Below are 25101 nucleotides of genomic sequence, written 5' to 3'. Positions count from 1 at the left end.
CACCACAATTGAAGAGACGGGCGTTGGAGGGGATAACCCTCTTGTCCAGTCATCTTCTGTGGATTCCACCAGCTGGAAAATCCCACCCAGAGCAAACCCCTTGCTCACAGGCAAGGACAGCTTCGGCACCATCTTCAGGAAGAAGACAGCCTTCGCGTACCTTTGAAGCCACAACATTGCCATGGAGTCATCAAATCAGACAGCTCAGGAACAGGCCCTATGACCCATGCTGACCAAGATGCCCATCTAAGCTGATCCCATTTGTCTGAATTTGGCCCATATCTCTCTAAACCATTCCTATCCACATACCCATCAAATTGTCTTTTGAATGTTATTGTACCTACCCCCAATCACTTCCTCTAGCAGCTCATTCCATCTACCCACCACCCCTGTGTGAAGAAGTTGCCCCTCAGGTTCCTATTAAATTTCTTCCCTCTCAAAAACTTCTGTCCTCTAGTTCTTGATTTCCTTACTCTGGGAAAAAGACTGAGTTTATTCACCCTATCTCTGCCCCTCCTGGTTTTATACACCTCTATAATGTCATCCTTCAGTCTTACACTCCAGAGAATAAAGTCCTAGCCTGTCCAACCTCTTCCAATAAGTCTGGCCCTCAAGTCCTGGCAACGTTCTTGTAATTCTTCTTCACACTCTTACCAATAACATCTTTCCTATAACAGGGTGATCAACTAGTCCATGCTCACCCATCTAAGTTGGTCCCATTTGCCTGAGTGTGGCTCGTACCCCTCTAAATCATTCCAATTCATGTACATGTCCAAATGCTTCTTAAAACACTGGAATTGTACCTGCCTCTACTATTTCCTCTGGCAGCTCATTCCACACCCTCTGTGTGAGGTTGTTACTCATCAGGTCCCTTTTAAATCTCTGCTGTTTCACTTTAAGCTTAGGTCTTCTTGGCTTTCATACCCTTTCCCTGGGAAAAAGACTGTGACCTCATCTATGCCCTTCATGAATTTGTGCACATAAGGGCCACCAACCCCAACTACTACCTTTACACAGGCCTCTATCGCCACGTTGAGGTGACCAAAGATCTTCATCCCACCCTTTGCCGTTGGTAGTTTGAATGGTGACTGGGCCATGGGAGCCGCTGGAGCAGTGGGTGGGAGGGAGGGAGTGACCACTGGCAGATACAATTACAAAGCACTCCAGCAATATAAAGCAAAGGAAGAGGAGGCACAGGATGCTGTTGCTGTTCAACATTAGCTCTTTAGATATCCGGATAGATCAGAATCAGAATCGGGTTTAACATTACTGACATGGCGTGTTGTGAAATTTGTTGTTTTGAGGCTGCAGTACAGTGAAATACATAAACACAAACTAGAAGTTACAATAAGAAATATACGTACAATATATTAAATTAAATTAAACAAGTAGTGCAAAAAGAGAGCAAAAATATTGAGGTATTGTTCATGGGCTGGTTTGTTGTCCATTCAGAAATCTGATGGTGGAGGGGAAGAAGCTGTTCCTAAAATGTTGTGTGCATCTCTTCGGGCTCCTGAACCTCCTCTCTGATGGTAGCAATGAGAAGAAGGCATGTCTTGGGTGATGGGGGCTCTTAATGATGGAATCAGAACAAGAAAATGGTTCTAATGTTAATCTCAGTGGAGGGCCACAGCATACGTCCTTCCAGTCTGAGATAAACAAATCAAACACACAGAACTCCTGTATTTCTGACGGTAATTTTAGTTCAGCGTGTGCAATGGATGAGAGGCCATGGTGAATGAGGAGCTGTGTAGGGAATGGGATGGTAAGTAGTTAAAAATAATCTTTTCTGTGATAAATGACGTTGTGAGCTGGTGAAGAACGTGCACAGTTTGCTGCCAGGTTTAAGCCAAGTTTCTCACCATCTGTTTCCCCTCGGTATACGCTGTACACTGAGTGTAGTTAGACCATGTTCGGTTGCTCTCTGGATGTTGGAACCACCTTCCTTTCTCGGTGCAAATCTTGGTTACCTTTTCTGAACAAGATGAGGAATGGTTATGGTAGACTTTCGTCAAGCAAAATATCTGCCTCTTCGACAGCAAGATGTAGTCTAACAGAATGTAATCAGCAAATTTTGATATTCACAAACAAAGCAGTGACTATGGGAGACCAAGGTTATCAATAAGAAGGGGACTGAGCTAATGGAAACCAGCAGCACAATAACCCAGTATACTCAGTCACTGAGTGTGAAACACCTAAGATGCTATATCACTGTCTACCACAGTTTTGATTAAACATTTTGATGTCTTTGAGCTGTTTGGTGTATGTGTTGAGGTGGAATATACCTCATATCTAATAAAGAGGCTGCTGAGTGTACGTTCATGGTCTTCTGCTGCTGTAGCCCATCCACTTCAAGGTTCAATATGTTGCACATTCTGAGATGCTCCTCTGCACACCACTGTTGTAATGTGTGATTATTTGAGTTACTGTCACATTCCTATCAGCGTGAACCAGTCTGGCCGTTGTCCTCTGACCTCTCTCATTAACAAGTCATTTTCACCCACACAACAGCCGCTCACTGGATTTTTGTTTTTTTGCACCATTCTCTATAAACTCTAGAGACTGTTGTGTGTGAAAATCCCAGGAGATCAGCAGTTTCTGAGATACTCAAACTGTCTGGCACCAACAATCATTCCACAGTCAAAGTGACTTAGATCATCACATTTCTTCCCCATTCTGACGTTTGGTCTGAACAGCAACTGAATCTCTTGGCCATGTCTGCATGCTTTTATGTATTGAGTTGCTGCCACATGACTGGCATAGCTATACAAGTCTACCTAATAAAGTGGCCACTGAGTGTCGATAGAATATAGGAGTTAGAAGTAGTCAGCCATTGTGATGACAGGACAGGTGGTTTGGAGATTTTTTTTGCAGTAAAATGGAGACCAAGGTCATCAGGCAGATTTAACCTCGAAGGAACTGGGCCAGGTATTGCAATTGGTGGCTCACAGATGCTATGGTGAGGTTCACACACATCCTCAGCCATTTCAGTGTCTAAACAGATGGAACTGCATCTTATCCAGGACTGGGATATTGACAGCAGCACTAGAGAAGTAGAATTGGGTGTCAAGGAAGCCACTCAGGGGAAGCATACAGATGGGCAAGGTAGGAATGAAGTAAGAATAATCTGTTGGGGAAGCAATGTTTGGATTTTCCCACTGCACTGTGTATTATCACAGATTACAGAATAATTAAGATAACGGGCAGGGTGAGGTTTGGGGGGGGTGGGGTGGAAGAGACTAGTATTTTACTGACTTACCCGTGTAATCAAAGTCCTGGAAGTAGTTAGGGCAATGCTGCACAGAGGTTGACTTGGCAGGAGCGTCCTCCCAACAGAGCCATCCATCCCAGGTACGACTGCAGTAGGACCCTGTGCAAAAGCAGTGCTTTAAACGTCCACTTTCTCCCTTTCTTATCTGGTCCTCTGAATAACCCAACTTGTTTTCACTAAACCTTAAACTTGGTGTGCTGGGCTATCTTCCCTCTCTATTACAGTTCAGCAGTAGAAACAGAAGACTGTGTGTGAGTCCGATGTCTTCCAAGTGAGACGTTAACCTGAGGCCCCGTCAAGTGGATACAGAATGATCTCAGGTTACCATTTGAATGAATTAACCCTGGTGCAATGCTTACACCTCAACCACAATCACTAAAAACAGTTTATCCAACATCAAAAGCACCTGTTTATAGCAGAATCTTGCAATACATAACTTTCATGTAGTGTTTACTGAATTACAACACTGACACAGCAGTACTTAATTACTTAGGGCCAGATTTTGGAACATCCTGAGATGGTGAAAGATACTTTTGCACAGCCACTACACGGCAGTGAAAAGCAGAGTGCTGGCTTCCCCTTTGAAATCATTTCTTCCAAGCCGACAGCCTATCCAGCTCCTTACTTCTCTTAGCCTGGCCGTCCAAAGACAGGGGCAAGATTTGAAAAGACCAGATAGGCACACACTTTAAACTGGCCAACTGACTTCAATGCAGCTCATCAATAAAAAGGAGCCTGCTGAGAACAATGCAGATTTACTAACCCTTACAAACAAAAGTGAAGGAAATGAAATGTAAATCCATGTGTCTCTATCAAAGCAGCAAATCCTCTATATTATAACATCAATGCAATATTACAAGGCATGAAACTGCATCATGAAGAAAGTTCAGCAATGATAGATCTGACGACAAATCCTGGGCTGAAATGTGAAAGCGCAGTGTGATGGCCTGGTGTAACCAGTCCCAGAGTACGAAAGGACCGTGTGATAACCCAGTGTACCCAGTCAGAGTGAGAAAGGACAGTGTGATAACCCAGTGCACCCAGTCACAGAGTATGAAAGGACAGTGTGATAACCCAGTGCACCCAGTCACAGAGTGGGAAATGACAGTGTCATGACCCAGTGTACCCAATTTCAGAGTGTGAAAGGACAGTGTGATAACCCAGTGCACCCAGTCACAGAGTGTGAAAGGACAGTCCAATGACCCAGTGTACCGAGTCAGAGTGAGAAAGGACAGTGTGATGGCCCAGTGTGCCCAGCCCAAGAGAGAAAAGACAGTATGATAACCCAGAGTACCCAGACACAGAGTTTAAAAGGACAGTGTGATGACCCAGTGTACACAGTCGGAGTGAGAAAGGACAGTCTGATGACCCAGTGTACACAGTCGGAGTGAGAAAGGACAGTCTGATGACCCAGAGTACCCAGACACAGAGTGTAAAAGGACAGTGTGATGACCCAGTGTACACAGTCGGAGTGAGAAAGGACAGTCTGATGACCCAGTGTACACAGTCGGAGTGAGAAAGGACAGTCTGATGACCCAGAGTACCCAGACACAGAGTGTAAAAGGACAGTGTGATGACCCAGTGTACACAGTCGGAGTGAGAAAGGACAGTCTGATGACCCAGTGTACACAGTCAAAGTGAGAAAGGACAGTGTGATGACCCAGTGTACCCAGTCCAAGAGAGAGAAAATACAGTATGATGACCCAGTGTAACCATTTGCACAGTGTGAAAGGACAGTGTGATGACCCAGTGTACCCAGTCCCAGAGTGTGAAAGGACAGTGTGATGACCCAGAGTACCCAGTTATAGAGAGTGAAAGGACTGTGTGATGACCCAGTGTACCCAGTTACAGAGAGTGAAAGGACCGTGTGATGACCCAGTGTACCCAGTTACAGAGAGTGAAAGGACCGTGTGATGACCCAGTGTACACAGCCCCAGAATGTGAAAGGACCGTGTGATGACCCAGTGTACCCAGTTCCAGAGTGCAAAAGGACAGTGTGATGACCCAGTGTACCCAGTCACAGAGTGTGAAAGGACAGTGTGATGACCCAGTGTACCCAGTCACAGAGTGTGAAAGGACAGTGTGATGACCCAGAGTACCCAGTCACAGAGAGTGAAAGGACCGTGTGATAACCCAGTGTACCCATTTCCAGAGTGAGAAAGAACAGTGTCATAACCACTCCCAGAATGCATATTGTCAATGTGACGGCTCCACCGCTTTCCCTTGTCATATAGTTCTTGAGAAAGCTGAATCTTCAGCTTTTTATTTTTGTCTTGGTGTTAACTTTTTCGAGGTTACTGCATGCTTGGTACATACCTTTCGTTTTATATGGTGGATCTCTGATGATTTTTAAATAACACTTATATTGTGCTGACATTATTATGGAACGTGACTCAGTCAGTGACGGCAGCAGACTCGCCATTGTTTCTCTGTTTGGTTGAACTGTGCTGTGTTCCCAGCAGGCTAACTGGAAAGGAAAAGTATTTCTTTGTGAACTTCTTGAACTGTTCAGCAGCCTCGTGTTTGTTTCTCCATGTTATTGACTTGCGTGTTATATCCTCTGTCATATTGCCAAGTTTTTTTTAAACTCACTTCATATTTCACAACACAAAGCAGAAATAGTTCATATGAAAGTTAGGCAGCAGTTGACTTGATCATTTACTTGTTAATTGTTTGCCTGATTTGATGCTGAGTTAAACCATTTTCAGATTTGATCAACCACTATTCTGAAGCAAAGATCCTGTGCAACAAATTCTTGGATGATAGTTAAGCAAAATCCAGTCATTTACCACTGAACTGCTGAAAAAAAAACCTCAGTTTATTTATTTAGCAATTGTGATTTTCCACCTATAACACCATACTGTGATTTCATAATTGCCTTGTTACTATGTGCCTAGTAACGAATTCCAACATGCTTCCCAGTGCCAATGTCAGGCTTATAGGCCTATCTTTCCCTCTTAACAAAGCGGAATACGCAGGAAATGCTCAGCCGGTCGGGCAATATCTATGGAGGGTGAGACAGTTAACGGTTCACGTTTGTGGACCTCCATCAGAATTGGGAAAGAGGTTGAAGTAGAAGTTGTTCAACATGAGGATAAGTTCCATTAGGTGAATGAGTGTTCATGGAAGGGATCTGGTTGAGCCTCTGTTCAAAGAAGAAGTGGAAGGCCCTCAGATCATTATAATGTAGGATGGAGTTATAGAGGGACTCTCCATCCACATTGAAGATAAGTTGTTTTGGACAAGGGAAATGGAAACTGTCAAATCTGATCTGAAATCCCAGATCTGAAACCACCATCTCTGAAACCCTCTATTAAAATGATCAGGTCCAAGATAGTTGTTGATCTTTCATCCCATTTAACTTCTCCAGCACTTGACTACTTCTGTTACTTTCAGTTTCTCACAATCATTAAATACAGAACATTTACTTACAAGCACTAAGCTGAAAGAAATGGTCTTAACGAGAACAATAAGGTAGACAGAAGGAAAGAGATTTTCAAGATGACAGCACAATACAACAACACTGTAATAATCCTGCACCATCAAGACTTTGGTTGTGCCTGAATGGCAGATTTACTAGACTACTAAATGTTACTTTTTATTAATAGCTCTCCACACTTTTAATCACTTATTTTATGGCAATACAATAAATAAATATATTACCCATCATAGAATGAAGTTTCACGTGAACATAGCGAGTATTAAGGAAGTGCAGGAAACAGGGCCCTGCTGAGTTTAGGGGGAGTAAGAAGTGGAGCCCCAATGAGTTTAATAAGCATGGGCACTGGGGCCACGTGAAAGAGAATAGGGTACAGGGAAATGGCTGGGGGGTGCTGGAATTGCTCTTGAAGCTGGCAAAGACTTGATTGGCTGGGATAAACTGTCCCCAGTTTAGGTTAATGGGAAAAGATTCAAAGGAGAGCTGATGGGTAACTGTGACAGAGAATAGGTTACAGTGATACAGGAAATAAGACATGCGATTGCTCCTCTGGAAGATGGCATAGACTCGAAGGCCTTCTTAGGTAGTGTTTTTAGTGAAACTGTGTTAGAGAAAGTATGTGACAGTACACAATGATGGCAGATGAAAATTCACAGAGGGAACACTGTTGTAAAGCATTTCAGATAGGAAGGGGAACAGGTGACAAATGTGCTCCATGAACACAATGGAAACAGTGAAGTACAAAGCTGATTGAAATGCTGAGTAGGTTTGCTGAACAAAGTCCACAACTGTAGCAGCTCTGGGAAATCATTAACAGAGGGAATAGACTACTGAACGCCATTAGAATGTAAATCATGGATGAAACAGTGCTCAGACCAACTTGGCGAGTACCAGGTTCGGTTCTGGTCTCTCCCATCATGAATACTGAAGTTGGTGAGGCAGAAAGAGACTGAAACACTTGAGATCATCAGAGAGAGAGCCAGAGTTTGTCCTAAATGACTGTGGTCTGGCAAATCAGGAAAACTGGGGAAACCTTCACTATTCAACCTGTAAAGGAGATGCTTAAGAGAATGCAAGACAAGGGAAAAAGGAAAAGGTGAATATGGATTCTTACTTTAAATTGAGGGATAAGAAAAAGGGGGTCACTACATGAAACAAGCAAAGGCAAATTTAGGGCAAAGGTCAGGAAGTTGTCCTTTTCTGGGAGATGTAGGGAAGAGGAGAGAAAGAACAAATCCTCAACCGTAATGCTATGATCAGGCAACTTTGTGACAAACATGTTACAGGTGTCCCCCGCTTTTCAAACGTTTGCTTTACGACACCTCACTGATACGAAAGACCTACATTAGTTACCTGTTTTCACTAACAGAAGATGTTTTCACTGTTACGAAAAAAGGCAGCGCGTGCCCCGAGCAGCCAAGCTCCTCCCCCAGAACTGCATTGCTTAAACGCGTGCCTGTGAGCATTTGTGCTTTATATCCATTTATTTTGAGCATCCGTTTACAAGATGAGTTCTAAGGTATCGGAAAAGCCTAAAAGAGCTCGCAAGGGTGTTACACTTAACGTAAAACTAGACATAATTAAGCGTTTCGATCGTGGTGGACGAAGTAAGGACAAAGTGAGTTTGGCTTGTGGAAGTTGACGAAGATGATGTTGAAGAGGTTTTGGCATCCCTTGACCAAGAACTGATAGATGAAGAGCTAATGCAATTGGAAGAGGAAAGGATAACAATCGAAACTGAATGCAGTAGCGAACGGATTGAAAGTGAAGTTGTCCAGGAACTGAATGTGAAGCAACTGCGTGAAATTTTCACTGCAATGATTGCAGAAAAGGGTACGTAGGTTTAGGGCATATTTGCAGGATGATTTGAGTGCTTACAAAGAACTGTATGATAGAAAAATGCGCGAGGCTAAATAGTCAAGCATACTGTCGTTTTTCAAGCCTTCCACATCAGCCACAGCAGACGACGAACCTCGACCTTCGACATCGAGGCAGGCAGACATAGAAGATGACCTGCCTGCCCTGATGGAAACAGACGACGATCAGATGACACCTCAGTGTCCCACCACCCCAACCCTCGGGCCGCTGACCGATACATTGCCGCAAAGCATGCAGTGATGCAGCGGTAGCCAGGATGCACCCAGCACATCTTTAAGAAAAAAAGCCAAAATAAACAAGTGAATTAATTAGGTGCTGCCCGGCACGTAAATGTCAGCCCAGATCAGAAGCGATTGCCCATTGTGTTGCCACTGATCTGGGCCGACATTTATGTACCGGGCGGCACCTAATTAATTAGCTTGTTTATTTCGGCTTTTTTCTTAAAGATGTGCTGAGTGCATCCCGGCTACCGCTGCACCGCTGCACTGCTGCATGCTTCAGAGATCGGTATCGGTCCACGGCCCGGAGGTTGGGGACCACTGCACCACTCTGACAACTCAGCCTAACACACCATCATCAGTGTGCTCGATGTCTTCCCGATTCCGGTAAGTGATACTACACTGTACATACATTATTTCTACTTTATATAGGCTGTGTATTTTTATGTGTTAGTTGGTATGATTTGGCAGCTTCATAGCTTAAAGGTTACTGGAGAGGGTGTTTCTGCCCAGAGCGCTTGCGCTGTGTTTCTGCTAAGAGTGCTTGCGTGAGATTTTCGCTTCGGAGAACAGTGCGGCAATGATTGAGGAAAAGTATTTCTACTTTATATAGGCTGTGTATTTATCATATCATTCCTGCTTTTACTATATGTTACTGTTATTTTAGGTTTTATGTGTTATTTGGCATGATTTGGTAGGTTATTTTTTGGGTCTGCGAACGCTCACAAATATTTCCCATATAAATAAATAGTAATTGCTTCTTCACTTTACGACATTCCGGCTTACGAACCATTTCATAGGAACGCTCTACCTTCGGATGGCGGGGGAAACCTGTACAGTTAATTGGTCAACATATAAAATGTATATATCATTTCACATCTGCATTTTATGAATTATTCTCACTAAATGCAAATAAGAGAAGAAACTATATCAGTTTTTCCTCACCTCTGTCAGTATTGTGGCCATGAGGAAGCAGATGATCACACCTCCTCTCATATTCTGGATCATACTGTGCACACTTAGAAGAAATGAAAGCAAGGATGAACTGTAAAGAAAACAGAAAGGTGAGTTTGTTACTGACCATCTCATATTGGCTGGGAGTCATGTGGTAAAGTTTCCCATCCTCTCTTCTCCCTCCAGCTTGTTCTATTCCTTCCTTCCTCTGCATGAAAAATGGTTTTAAGGTTTGCATCAATTTTTGTCTCCTTATCTCTGAGGCATATAATTCTCTGTTGCTGAGCTGTGTATAACAGACAAAGCAAAACTGCTGACTGGCATATGATCTGACAGGAACGGTACAAGCTGTACCCGGGCGAGAACAGTTGCAGGATAGCTGTTGCACCACAGAAGCCCTAGTTCAACATCAATGAGGATTCTAGCATATTAGAAAAAGACCTACCAGACTAATAACTTTTCAGATTACAGGCACACATCGCAATGTAGCAACGTTGGTTTAAGAAGAAGCAGATTCCTCCAGACAGGGAGCAATAACAAGTTGAGGATGTGACCATCTACCGCATGCAGACAGACTGAGGCAGAGGGAGCACCAATGGACCTCTCCAGCATTCAACACATCGCATAACCCCTGGAGCACTGCATTCACCAAGGACACTGTTCAGATCCCTCATGAATCAGCAGCCATGATCGATCTCCAATCCACCCCAGATAGTCAGTGCCTCACGTTCTCTTTTATTTGTGTGACTAGTTAATTTGAAACTCTGCTGAACTTCCTCTTCCTCAGTTGACACCCTGATGCCCACATCCTTCATTAAAGAGCTTGCAATCCTTAGGACATTATATAACAAAATTAGTTCATTTGTACCCTTTAGTTCTTGAAAAATGAAGGTGATTTTCTCCTCTCTAACATTTGTAGATTTAGTAAAGAGAACAAGGAAGACAATTAATTTAGCACACCCAGAACCTTCCAGAATTTCCTGGCATCTGAATTTTCAGGTCAGCACCTGGTTTTGGACAGAGCAGAACTCTCGGTGAACATGGGCCCAATCGTGGACTATAAAGGAAGTGGCAAAGAGCCGACTGATCCTTCCATAAAAATGTCCTCCCTATCTGTATTCAAAGGTAATTAAATAGCACACAGTAACTCCCTTGCAACTACCTATCCTAGGAATAATTATGCACACCAAAAATAACTGCCCAAAGAATAGCTACACTGTAAGTAATCTGAAAAATAGTTATAATATAAACAACTAACTAAAACCTACAACAAGGAATAAATAATAAACTCAAGAGATTCTGCAGATGCAACACACACAAAGTGCTGGAGGAACTCAGCAGCTCGGGCAGCATCTATGGGAATGAACAGATAGTCAACATTTTGGGCTGAGACCCTTCTTCAGGACCGGAAAGGAAGGGAGAAGATGCCAGAATAAAAAGGTGTGGGGGGGGGGGGGTAGAGTGGAAGGAGGCTTAGGTAGGTCATAGCTGAAGCCAGCTGGGTGGGAAAGTCAAGGGCTAGAGAGGAAGGAACCTGATAGGACAGGAGAGTTGACTATAGGAGAAAGGAAAGGAGGGGGGGACCCAGGGGGTGGTGATAGGTGAGAAGAGGTGAGAGGGCAGAAAGGGGAATAGAAGAAGAGGGGAGGAGGAGGGAATTTTTTTTTTACCAGAAGGAGAAATCGATATTCATGCTATCAGGTTGGGGATTACCCAGATAGAATATAAGGTGTTGCTCCTCCAGTCTGAGGTGGCCTCATCGCGGCACAAGAGAAGGCCATGGACCAGATTGTCGGAATGAGAATGGGAATTGGAATTAAAATGGCCACCGGGAGGTTCTGCTTTTGGTAGGTGGAGTGGAGTTGCTCAACAAAGCGGTCTCCAGTTTACTACGGGTCCACCAACGTAGAGGAGGCCACATCGGGAGCACTAGGCACAATAGGTGACCCCAGCAGATTTGCAGGTGAATTGTCCTTCCTCCTGGAATGACTGTTTGGGGCCCTGAACGGAGGTGAGGGAGGAGGTGAACTTCAGAAGGTATCCCACCAGAGTGGGTAGTTACAGAACAAAGCTCCTACCACAATGTCCCACCACACACTTTCAGGACACAGGTTAAATACAGAGTGAAGCTTCCTGTACACTGTCCCATCACACACTCCCAGGGCAAGGGATAGTTAGAGAGTGGAGTTCCCTCCACCCATCCCATCACCCTTCTGGAGTCAGACATCAGGTGAAGCTCCCTCTACTCCACCACACGCTCCCAGGGTCAAAATCTGAGTGAAACTTCCTCCACTCTGTGCCATCACACACTCCTGGGGTCAGGCACAGATTGAAACTCCCTCCACACCATTTCACCACGCACTCCCAGGGTCAGACACTGAGCAAAGCTCTCCTACACCGTCCCATGACACACTGTCAGGGTGGACCGTTCTGGTTAACTGGTTATTGAATGGAGCTCTTCCTGCAGTCAGTGGAGGTGCCTGTTCTTGCAGCAATCAGAACCTGTGGAAGCCAGACCACACATTCTTATAGAAAACAGCGCGAGGCTCTCCAGTAGAATGCTGCAGCCATATCTGTCGGAGCTCTCTATGCTATGATCTGCGGGGACATATTCTCCTGTGTAGGAGCAAGTTGTGTTGTGCATTGCAGTAGTTTCATTGCTGTAGGCTGACACTGTGCTGATGCCAGGATTTTGCTGTTGAGCATTCAAATTTTTTTCAGCCTTGCATCTAACAAAAGCAGAACATGCATTTGCCTCACATCTCACAGAAAAAGAGGAACTGTCATGGGAGTGAAAGCAAAAGTGGTTTAATCCTTTAGTTGCCTTTTTCAGAAGCTCTTACCAGGGTTGCTCCTTTCTCCACACTTTAATGACCCAGTGCTTAAAGGAGTAACAGGAATACTTCTCATTCCGCATCTGATGGAAGCAGCTCCTTCTGTGGACTCTTTCCTCCACAATCCTTTGTGCATCAAAACTCATAGTGCTCTTGTTGCTTCAAGAACCTCTCCCTGCCATGGTTCAGCAGGTAACACGCTGTCCACTGAGTCAGGCTTCACAGCCTCAGAGTCTTCACAACACAACGTATGTGGACGTTCCAGTGCAGGACTGAGGGGATGCTGCGCTGTCAGAGGGGCTACCTATTGGATCGAATATTAAACTGAACCCTCATCTGCTATAGAGACTCAAACCAAAACCATCTCCACCCAAACCATTCTAGGCTAGGAATTGGAGTGGGGAGGGAACTTTCTTGTGCTAAATGGAAATACCACAGGAGCAACCCCACACTCAGTCTTTAGGCCTCTTCTTTCCTCCCCCAGTGATACAAATAAAATCAGAAACCCACTCCACAAACTCTAAGGTCTCATTAGGGTGTTCTCCCCAGACCCTGCCATCTCTGGATATGTCTGCATTGCATTGTATTGGAGAGCCCCACACCGTGTTCTATAAGAATGCATGGCCCTGACTTCCACAGCAGTGCCACCCCTCCCATCCCTGCCTCCACTGACTGCAGGAAGACTTCCATTCAATAACCAGCTGAACAGATCAGTCCATCTGGGGCTGTGTGGTGGGACAATGCAGAAGGAGCTTCACTCTTGTCTGATCCTGGGAGTGGTTGTTGGGACTGTGTGGAGGGAACCACTCTACATCTGACCTCAAGATGGGACAGTGCAGAGGAAGCCTCACTCTGTGCCTGACCTTGAGAGTGTGTGAAAGGACAGTGTAGGGGGAGTTGCACCCTGTGTCTGACCCTGGGAGTGTGTGTTGGGACAGTGTAAAGGGAGCTTTATTCTGCGTCTGACATCGTGAGTGTGTGATGGGATGGTGTAGAGGAAGTTTCACTCTGTGCTTGACCCCAGAAGTGTGTGATGGGACAGCATAAAGGGAGCTCCCCTTTGTATCTGACCCTGGGAGTGTGTGGTTAGATGGTTTAGAGGAAGCTTCACTGTGTGCCTGACCCGGAAGCCTGTGATGGAATGGTATAGTCAATGGGGGGGGGCAGGGTGTCTGGAACTCATTGCCTATAAGGGTAGGACAGGTTAAAAAAAAACTTCATCACACTTAGACAGCGCTTGCATATATATTTGAAAATTCGTGAACTGCAGGGCTACAAACCTAGTGCTGGAGATGGGACTGGGCTGGGTTCTTTTGCAAATAGCACGGGCACAATGGGTTAAATGGCTTTGTGCTGTAATTGCTCAGAACATTCCTTCTGTGAATGAATAAAAAAAGGACTTTTGGATCACAGGGAACTGAGAATTCTTCCCACCAGGTCATTGTATCATCTATAGAATGAGGAAGGAAGGCCTTTCCTTTCAGTAGCAGCATCGTCATACTAATTCTCGTGCCAGGAAGTCTAGACACTCCTTCTCCGTCCATTGGTCTTCAAGTTCTCAGTGTGCGACCCAAATTATATTGAGGTTCTCTGTGCAGAAGTAAAAGGACAATGGAAAATCCAGGGAGGAATCCTCGAAGCCTCATGGTAACAAACAGAATCTTCCAAACTGTTTCTCTGTGCTCTTTAAAAGAAAACGCACCAGAAGAATGGGAAGATGGTGCCAGTGAACAATGTGACCAAGGGTGACATCCTTCAGACAGTCCACAAATCAACTTCTTTCATTTCTTTTTCTTTAAATGTGCTCTTGCCACTGTTGGAGCCTGTGATCTAAATTTTGTCAGTATCTTTTCAGGCTGGTTGGGCAATCTGGTGCAAAGTTCTGAGCGAAGTGTGCAGCCTGGAGGCCAAGAAGGCTGGACACAGTGCACGAGCTCACGATCAACTCCACTTCTACCCAACTAAAGCACCCAGGAAGATTTAAATCACCGATGCGAGAGCAGAAGGCAAGCGGGTGTTCAGCACAGTCTACCGGCCTCTTGCTCACTGCTGCCAGACTGGCTCTGCGGCTGAAGTTAACGAACGACACAGAGCTAGATTGAACTGAACTTGAACTGAACTGGACTGATTGGATGATTTGTAGTTTTGTGTTTTATATTCTGTGTTTTTCACTTTTTTTTGCTGTTAGCGCAGTTTGTTTTTATTTTGCACATTGAAGGTTTGATGTGTTTCTTTGAATTAGTTACATGAACAGCCATACTCTCTGGCTACATCACAGCCTGATATGGAAGCACCAACGCCCTTGAATGGAAAATCCTTCAAAAAGTAGCGGATTTGGCCCAGTACATCACAGGTAAAGCCCTCCCCACCATTGAGCACATCTACATGAAAGGCTGTCGTAGGAAGCCAGCATTGATCAACAGGATCCCCAACGCCCAGGACATGTTTTCTTTTCATTGCTGCCATCAGGAAGAAGGTCTCAGGTACAAGAGCCTCAGGACTCATACCACCAAGTTCAAGAACAGTTGCTACTCCTCAGCCACCAGGCTCTTGAACCAGAGAGGATAACTTCACTCAACATCACTTGCCCCATCATTGAAATGTTCCCACAACCAATGGACTCACTTTCAAGGGCTCTTCATCTCATGTTCTCGTTATTTATTTATATTTGCATTTGCACAGTTTGTTGTCTTCTGCATTCTGGTTGAATGCTCCAGTTGGGTGATGTCTCATTGATCCTGTTACAGTTACTATTCTATAGATTTGTTGACAAAAAATTAATCTCAGGGCTGTTCATGGTGACATACATGTAAAATTTAATTTGAATGTTGGTTTTTCTTTCTTTGCTTCACAGCTGTCTATGGAAAGATGAATAATTGCCATAGCACAACACTTCCATACCTCAAATTAATACTGCATTCATTGCTTCAGGTTTGGGGTGCCCAGATTCTCAAGTTTGGAGGGCCATTCACAAGTAGGAAGAGAATGTAGAGCACATGATCAGTACACAGACTATTGGCAAAAAGCCCATAACACTGTTTTGATGTCACTGGCCAAAATTTCTTGAATACACTTAGTGACTGAATCTCTAACATTCCCTTGTGAAAAGATTCACCACCCACTGGGCAAAAAGAATGTTTTCTCATCTCCATCATGAATGACAGACTTCCTATTTTGAGACTGTCACAGCCTGCCCACACCAGGGAAACAACATCTCTCCATCTATCCTGTCAGGACTCACAAGAATTTTGTATATTACACAGAGATTATCTCCCATTCTTTGCAACTCAAAGAAAAGCCCAGTCTGCTTAATCTTAATGTTGATGTCTTCATCTGCCCAGATCTTCCCCATCCAGTGACTTATCTGAATATCATCTCTGATTACATTGCCCCCTGTGAACTTCTCTCTGTCCCTCGTCTCACGTTGTATTCAATCTCTATCGCCTGCCCCATCTATCCTCTTCTTCCTCTGTGTTTCTCTCTACACCTCCTCCTCCCCATGCAAACCTCTCTATAATACTCCTCCCACATTGAACCTCTCTCACCCCCACACATTCCTCCCTGTGTGATCCTCCATACAATTATCCTCCTACCTGCACAATACCCTGGACAACTCCACTCACGACTCTTTTCCCACAGAATCTCCTGTAGAAATGCTTCACCTCTCCACTTCACTCCAAAAATTTCTTCCCTCATTCTGCTTGTGATGGTGTCCAAAATTTCTCTCCCTGCTTCCCAACATGGTGTTCTCTGTAAAGATCCCCCTTTCCCTTCACTATTCCCTCTAAATTTCCAGCCTCCAGCCTACAGAGACATGAGAGAGGAGCTGGGCAAAGTTGATTGGCAGGGGACACTAGCAAGGATGATGGCAGAACAGCCATGGCTGGAGTTTACAAGTCTATACGAAGGCTACTTTAAGAGTGAGAAAGCAATTCCAATTGAAGTTAGAAACAAAACCGGATGCACGTCAGCTCTGGCAGCATTTTCAGACCATTACTTCCTACAAGGCAAAACCTAACATCGTGAATAGCTATGATGCTTCGCTCCCAAATCAACTCAATGCCTTTTATGCACACTTCGAAATGGAGAATAAAACTACCTGTGTGAATCCCTGCAGCATCTGGCAATCTAGTGATCTCTGCCTCAGAGGCTGACATCAGAACATCTTTCAGGAGGGTGAACCCTCACAAGGTGTCAGCCGCCTATGATGTACCTGGTTAGGCACTGAAAAACCTGGTGGGAGTGTTCAAGGACATCTTCAATCTCCCATTGCTGCAATCAGAGGTTCCCACTTGCTTCAAAAGGGCATCAGTCATTCCCGTGCCCAAACAGAGCAGGGTGAGACGCCTCAATGACTATCACCCAGTTGCAGTAAAATCTACAGTAATGAAGTGTTTTGAGAGGTTAGTCATGGCCAGAATTAATTCCTGCCTAAGCAAGGACCTGGGCCTGCTGCAATATTCCTACCTCCACGAGAGGTCTATAGCGTATACAATCTCATCAGCTCTCCAGTGGCCTTGGACCATCTGGACAACTTATTTCCTGCGGAGCATGAAGAAAGCTCACCTCTGTCCCAGGATACTGACAGACTTTTACACTGTACCATTGAGAGCATACTCACCAACTGCGTCTCAGTGTGGTATGGCAATTGTCCCGTATCGGACTGCAAAGCACTCCAGCGTGTGGTGAAAACTGCCCAGCGGATTATCGGTACCCAATTGCCCACTATTGAGAACATCTACCATAAATGCTGCCTGGGCAGGGTAAAAAGCATTATCAGGGCTGCATCTCACCCTAACCGTGGACTTTTTACTCTCCTCCCATCCGCTAGGCACTACAGGAGCCTCCGCTCCTGCACCAGCAGGCACAGGAAGAGCTTCTTCCCTGAGGCTGTGACACTGCTGAGCCTCACATCACAGCGCTAAGCAGTATTGCACCCGTATTGTACTGTCTCAGTACTTTTATATTTGTGTGCTGTAGCACTTACTTTTTATTCGCAGTTATTTTGTAAATAACACTATTCTTTGCATTTCTGGTTAGATGCTAACTGCATTTCATTGGCTTTGTATCTGTACTTGGCACAATGACAATAAAGTTGAATCTAATCTAATCTAACAATGTCAGCCTGCCGTTTATTGATTACATCTCAGTGTTCAACACTATCATCCCCTCAGAACTAACCAAAAAGCTCCAAAACCTGGATCCTTGATTTCCTTACTGGGAGACCACAGTCAGTGTGGATCAGAAATAACATCTCTTCCTCACTGACAATCAACACCAGCGCACCTCTGTATGCTTAACCCACTGCTCTACTCTCTCTACACCCATAACTGTGTGGTTCAAAAGTTCATTTATTATCAAAGTATACAGTATTGAAATTTTTCTTCTCCAGATAGCCATGAAACCAAGAGTAAAAAGAACAGCAGCACAATCATCAATCCCCAATTCCCTCCACCCTGCACAAAAAAAACGAACAAAAACGGAACAGATACATCGCCATCCAAATTCCCCTGCCCCCGCACACAAAAAATGAGAAAGATCAGGCAAAAAGACACAGAATACACGAAAACCCATAAGGCTGAAAAAAGTCCACATCCAAAATGAAGAAAACCTGGGCAACATTCTCCCTCTCCATAGCAAAGTGATCTCACCAACAATAAAAAAGCAATCTCCCCTCTCCGTAGCAGAACGATCTCGCCAGCGATAAAAAGGCAATCCCCCCTCTCCACCGATAGAGAATGTCCCAGCGATAAAGAGGCAGGCAGTCGGCATTTCAATCTTCTTTGTCACTTTAATCGGTGAACAATTAAAGCTTTAATTGGTGAAATGGAGTCAAACATCAGCTCCTGGTCTTCTCATCATAAGGCGCTCCTGCACGCTGCCTCTGCCTCCCAGAATATCCTTGGAGACCACAAAGTGCTGGAACACCCAAATAATCTCCAAACTGCAAATTGCAGGCGCCAATGTTTCCAGAATCACATTCAAGACAAAAAACAAATGTAAAAGACATAAAAGAAGTGAAATATATGGTTCCACAATCTAACCAGAAGGTGTCGACTGAAGGAGCGTTGTACACAAGCGCAATCTTGACTGGAAGTTTTCTTTCATTGAGTTGTGGCTAGGCACAACTCAAATACCATCTATAAATCTGATGATACAACTGTTGTTGACAGGATCTCAGATGGTGATGAGGTAGTGTACAGGAATGAGATAAATTGGCCGGTTTTGTGGTATTGCAACAACAACCTTGCAGTCAAAATCAGTAAGACCAGGGAATTGATAATGAACTTCAGGAAGAGGAAGTCGAGGGAACACACACCAGTCCTCACTGAGGGATCAGCAGCGGAAAGGGTGAGCAGTTTCAAGTTCCTGGGTGTCAACATCTCTTGACGACCTAGCCTGGGCCCAACATATTGATGCAACTACAAAGAAGGCACGACGGCGGCTATATTTCATTAGGAGTTTAAGCAGACTTGGTACGTCACCAAAGACTAGCAAATTTCTACAGGTGTACCATCGAGAGCATTTTAACTGGTTGCATCACCATCTGGTGTTGAGGGGCCACTGCACAGGATTGGAAAAAACTGCAAAGGTCTGAAAACTTAGTCAGCTCCATCATGGGCATTCGTGTCCCCCAGCATCAAACACATTTTCAAAAGGCGATGCCTCAAAGATGCAGCATCCATCATTAAGGACCTCCATCACCCAGGACATGCTCTCTTCTCATTGTTACCATCAAAGAACCTGAAGACACACACTCAACATTTTAGGAACAGCTCTTTTTCCTCCATCAGGTTTCTGAACAGACAATGAACCCATGAACACTACCTCAATATTTTTGCTCTTTTTTTGTACTACTTATTTGATTTAATTTTTATATATATTTCAAATTGTAATTTATAGTTTGTTTTTTATGTATTGCACTGTACTGCTGCCACGAAACACCAAATGATTCTGATTCTGAGCTAGCCTGACTTCAGTGGTTGGGAAGATGTTGGAGTCCATTATTTAGAATGAGGTTTCGGAATACTTGGAAGCACACAATAAAACAGGCCGCAGTCAGCATGGTTTCCTCAAAGGGAAATCTTGCCTGACAAGTCTGTTGGAGTTCTTTTAGGAAATAACAGGCTGGATAGACAAAGGAGAGTCAGCGGATATTGTTTACTTGGATTTTCAGAAGGCCTTTGACAAGATGCCGCACATGACGCTGCTCAACAAGATAAGAGCCCATGGTATTTCAGGAAAGATACTAGCATGGATAGAAGAATTGCTGACTGGCAGGAAGCCAAGAGTGGGAATAAAGGGAGCCTTTTTGGTTGGCTGCCGGTGACCAGTGGTGTTCCGCAGGAGTCGATGTTGAATCAGCTATATTTCACATTATATGCCAATAATTTGGATGACAAAATTGTGGATTTGTGGCCAGGTTTGCGGATGATATAATGACAGGTGGAGGGTCAGGTAGTGTTGAGGAAGCAGGGAGTCTGCAAAAGGATTTGGACAGATTAGGAGAATGGCAAAGAAATGGGAGATGGAATACAATGCATGGCCAGGCACTTTGGTAGAAGGAATAAAGGAATAGACTATTTTCTAAATGGGAGCAAATTCAGAAATCAGAGGTGTAAGTGTTGGCACGTGGCCAAGTGGTTAAGACGTTGGTCTAGTGATCTGAAAGTCGCTAGTTGGAGCCTCAGCCGAGGCAGCATGTTGTGTCCTTGAGCAAGGCACTTAACCACACATTGCTCTGGAACGACACTGGTGCCAAGCTGTATTGGTCCTAGTGCCCTTCCCTTGGACAACATCGGTGTCGTGGAGAGGGGAGACTTGCAGCATGGAAAACTGCTGGTCTTCCATACAACCTTGCCCAGGCCTGCGCCCTGGAGACCTCCCAAGGCCCAAATCCATGACTAACGAGACTAACGGATGCCTATTTTTTAAAGAGACTTAGGAGTCCTAATGCAAAATTTCCCGAAGTTAACTTGCAGGTTGAGTCAGTAGTAAAAAAGTCAAATGCAATGTTAGCCTTCATTTCAAGAGAAAGAGAACATAAAAGCAAGGATGTAATGCTGGGGCTTTATAAGGCATTGGTCAGACCACATTTTGGCAGTTTTACGTCCCTAGGAAAAATCTAGGAAAATGTGCTGGCATTGGAAAGGGACCAGAAGAGGTTTATGAGAATGACCCCAGGAACGAAAGGGTTAACTTGTGAGAGTTTGATGGCGGGAGTTTCAAGGGAATTTCGAAGTTGGGGGAGGGGGGAGGAGATTCTCATTGAAGGGTCTAGATAGAGTGAACATGGAGAGGATGTTTATATTAGTGGGAGAGTTTAAGACCACAGGGCACAGTATCAGAATAGAAGGACTTTAGAACAGAAAGGAGGAGGGATTTCTTTAGCCAGAGGGTGGTGAAATCTGGAATTCATTGCCACAAGCAGCTATGGAGGCCAAGTTATTCAATATATTTAATGCAGAAGTTGATAAGCTCTTGATTAGTCAGATGTTACATTGAGAAGGGGTTGAGAGAGAAAATAAATCAGCCACGATCGAATGGCGGAGCAGAGTTGAATGGCTGGATCTGTCACACAGATTCTGAAATGGTACGATTTTTGATGTAAAGATAGTCAGGTGGGATGAACAGTCTAATTCTGCTCCTATGTCATATGGCCTTCTCTATATATCCAAGCCTCCCCTACAGCAATCCAAACCCAGCCCCAGGGCCAGAGTCTGGGCGTCCCTGCTTTAAACAAACCCAAAGTGACTCATGCAAATGTTATTTGTTAAGAGACTCTTTAATGAGTTATAATGACGAATTGCAAATGTATTATCTTTGGCTCTGGCAGATACAGGCAACTAAAAACACTAAGAAGGGAAACTCCTGACATTTGCTTTCTTTTCCACTGTAAGAACAAATACTTCCAGTATAAGAATAAATTGTATTTAATTTTAAAAAATCACATTCAAATGTAGTCTTCAGATATAATAGTGTTTGACAGGGGGATCCAGCTCATAACAGGGTTCAGGGGAAGCAGATTTCAAAGTCCCTATATCAAAGACATCAATCATTATTTATACGTTTCTGCTAAAAATTCCTTAGTCAAGACATAATTAAAATTCTACATGAACATGTCACAATGTAATTACACCCTTCAGTTTAATCTTAATGTTGATGTCTTCAACATGCGCACCATGTCCCCACCCCCCACAAGTCAGACCCACTGAGTTCTTACAGCAGTTTGTTTACTTTTGCTCCAGAATCCAGCATCTGCAATCTCTTGAATCATCACCCTTGAGTCATCTGCCCAAAGCTGCCCCACCCAGTGATCTACCTGAAACTAATCTCTGATGAATTTCATCACTCACCAGTGGCTGTGACCACACTTAGGGGTAAACAAGTCCAATATTAATGACTCAAGCTACAGTTTGCCTCTCAAACCAACCCGCATTGGACCGTCAAGTTTAAAGCAATTGAATTCTGAAGTCATCAGTCTATAAAGACAAGAGTGGGTAAAAGGTGGGCACAATGAGGATTTGTACACATTAAGACATAATAGCAACAAACCTTGAATAGAGGCACTTCACAGAAGCATGATTTTTTTAAAAAAAATCTAAACTAATGATATGCAATGAGATGAAAAGAGGAAAGGTAGCAAGTTTGAGGGGTTCCATGGGGAATTCAAGAGCAGGGAATATACAGAGGAGCTCGAGGCTTGTGGAAGTTTATGGAGATAGATATGGAGGCCGGCCACAAGGTCATTCCAATTGTAGACTCTGAAGGTAATTAAAGCACAGACTCAGTTTCAGATTCAGATTTATTTATCATATGCACATCAAAGCATTAAGTATAACCATGATGCATGGATTCTCTTTATCCTTAAATAGTGATAACCATCATTGATATTTTTTTTGTCCTGAAGCTTCCCTTCCCCACCCTGCCCTCAGCACAAGGGGTATTACTCTGTGACTAGTGTAGGAGATAACAGCTGAAGGATGAGCAACTCTTACTGCTGGTATCATGCACTATATAACATATTAAATACACCTTACAAGCTCCCTCTGTGATCAGAACAACAATCTACAAGACTTTAGCAAACGAAGTAAATAAGTTAAACATTTACCTCTCCAGGATTTCAGTATTCTTTCATCAATTCTTCAGGAAACATCGTATGTAAGTTTCCTGGGACTAATAGCCCTTATTTTAAATAAAGTTTCACAAAAATTAGCTGCATTTCTCATCACAGAACAGGATTCTCAGTTTGAAATCTGTCAAGATTCTCTCACGGTAGTTTTAAGTAACTTTGCTGCTGTCTGGCACCAGCTGGATATCATTTCCTCCCAAGAAATGACATCCATCCGAGAGGATTTTTCATCACCAGCGGACTGCAGAGGCAGCTTTGTGCTGGGACAATGTACCAAGCAGCCTAAATCCGCACAAAGTTATTCAGCAGCAGGAGGGGGTAATTTTGTCCCTACATTTTAAGCAGAAACTGATAAGTTGTCAGCTGTAAATCCTGCCACAATACTGATTACTGTTTCAATGACTGCATTTTGCTTGGGTTCTCAAAATCAGCTACCAGAAGTCTTATCACAGTATTTCAATTAGAGTCCATGGTATATATTCCAGACCGGTTCTATTTTCTGATCAGTTAGCAAGAGGAATGAGGAGCACTGGACTCACCTTTTTCTCTAATACTTCATCACGATATAGGAAGAGGCCATTCTACACCAGCTCTTGGAGCAATTCTATTCCCCCGCTGACTTCCTTGAAACATATTCTCTATCTTATGCCCATCAACTGCCCCGCCCCCAATCCTACCCCTCACCTACATATGTGGGGCAACTTGCGGCAGCCCACTTACACTAATCTTTTATTTTATTATCCCCACTTCCTCAACAAACTGTCCCCAGATTCTACCACTCACCAAACACCAGGGACAATTTACAGCAGCCAATTAGCCTACCCACCTGCATGCCTCGGTGATGTGGGAGGAAATTGGAGCAACCCAGGGGAAACCCACGTGGTCACAGGGAGAACCTGCAAACCCCAGACAGCACTGGAGTTCAGGACTGAACTCGGGTTTCTGGAGTTGAGAGATTGTTGCTCTCCTGACTGTGCCACAGTGTTACACTGGGTAGAGAAGACTGAAAAAATACTTCTAGAGCTTTTTTCTACCCCTCAACCATCAGGCTCTTGAACCAGTGGAGATAATTTCACTCAGTTTCACTTGCCCCATCACTGAAATGTTCCCACAACGTATGGACTCACTTTCAAGAATTCTTCATCTCATGTTCTCGATATTTATGGCTTGTTTATTATTATTTCTTTTTCTCTTTTGTATTTGCACAGTTTGCTGTCTTCTGTACAGTGGCTGTTTGACCGCCTTGTTGGTGCAGTCTTTTATTGATTCGATTATGGTTCTTACATTTACTGAGTATGCCCACAAGAAAATTGAGAGGTAGTGCTGAGCAAACTTGTGGGCCTGAAGATAGATAAGTCCCCTGGTCCTGATGGAATGCATCCCAGGGTACTGAAAGAAATGGCAGAGGTTATAGTAGAGGCTCTGGTGACAATTTACCAAAATTCTCTGGACTCTGGGTGGGTCCCAGCGGATTGGAGGATAGCGAATGTCACGCCACTGTTCAAAAAAGGATGTAGGCAAAAGGGAGGTAACTGTAGGCTGGTTAGTTTAACATCAGTAGTTGGGAAAATGCTTGAAGTTATCATTAAAGAAGAAATAGCGAGACATCTGGAAAAAAATGGATCCATCAGGCAGACGCATCATGGATTTAGCACGGGCAGGTCCTGTTTGACAAACTTACTGGGGTTCTTTGAGGTTATAATGAGCGCAGTGGATAGAGGGGAACAGATAGACATTATTTACTTGGGTTTCCAGAAGGCGTTCGATAAGGTGCTGCATAAAAGACTATCTATAAGACAAAGATGCATAGAGTTGGGGATGATGTATTAGCATGGAAAAGGATTGGTGAACTAATAGAAAGCAGAGAGTTGAGATACGTGAGTGTTACTCTGGTTGGCAATCAGTGGTGAGCAGCGTGCCTCAGGGGTCCGTGCTAGGCCAGCAACTATTCACAATTTATATTAATGATCTGGAAGAGGGAACCGAGTGTAGTATTTCTAAGTTTGCTGATGATACTAAATTGAGTGGAAAAGCAAATTGTGCAGAAGAAACGGAGAGTCTCTAGAGAGATATAGATAGGTTAAGTGAATGGGCAAGGGTCTGGCAGATGGAAGACAATGTTGGTAGATGCAAGGTCATCCACTTTGGAAGGAAAATTGCAAGAGCAGATTATTATTTAAATGGTAAAAAAAAATTGCATCGTGCTGCTGTGCAGAGGGACTTGGCAGTGCTTGTGCATGAATCACAAAAGGTTGGTTTGCAGGTGCAGCAGGCTATCAAGAATGTTAGCCTTCATTGCTAGGGGGATTGAATTTAAGAGCAGAGAGGTTATGCTGCAACTATGCGGGGTAAACCTGCAGTACTGTGTGCAGTTC

The 25101-nt window shown here is 44.0% G+C and overlaps 1 protein-coding gene across 3 annotated transcripts in view; it reads right to left on the bottom strand.

Annotated features, from left to right (window-relative positions):
* Positions 1–25101, bottom strand: part of LOC140191545 (calcitonin gene-related peptide type 1 receptor-like) — a 71553-nt gene that overhangs the window by 29330 nt on the left and 17122 nt on the right. Inside the window, exons 1-5 of one of the 3 annotated variants that reach the window (XM_072249012.1) lie at positions 10322–10434; positions 9752–9851; positions 5588–5738; positions 3260–3370; positions 1863–1975 (exon numbers count right to left, since the gene is read on the bottom strand). In XM_072249012.1, the coding sequence (XP_072105113.1) occupies positions 1863–1975; positions 3260–3370; positions 5588–5738; positions 9752–9851; positions 10322–10434 (588 nt within the window). The other 2 variants (XM_072249010.1, XM_072249011.1) reach the window with 2 other exon arrangements.

The sequence above is a fragment of the Mobula birostris genome, chromosome X (genome assembly GCF_030028105.1).
Source record: "Mobula birostris isolate sMobBir1 chromosome X, sMobBir1.hap1, whole genome shotgun sequence".
In the NCBI taxonomy this organism is placed as follows: domain Eukaryota; kingdom Metazoa; phylum Chordata; class Chondrichthyes; order Myliobatiformes; family Myliobatidae; genus Mobula; species Mobula birostris.
The sequence above is the reverse complement of the archived record's forward strand: the minus strand, read 5'-3'. Positions and strand labels throughout refer to the sequence as shown.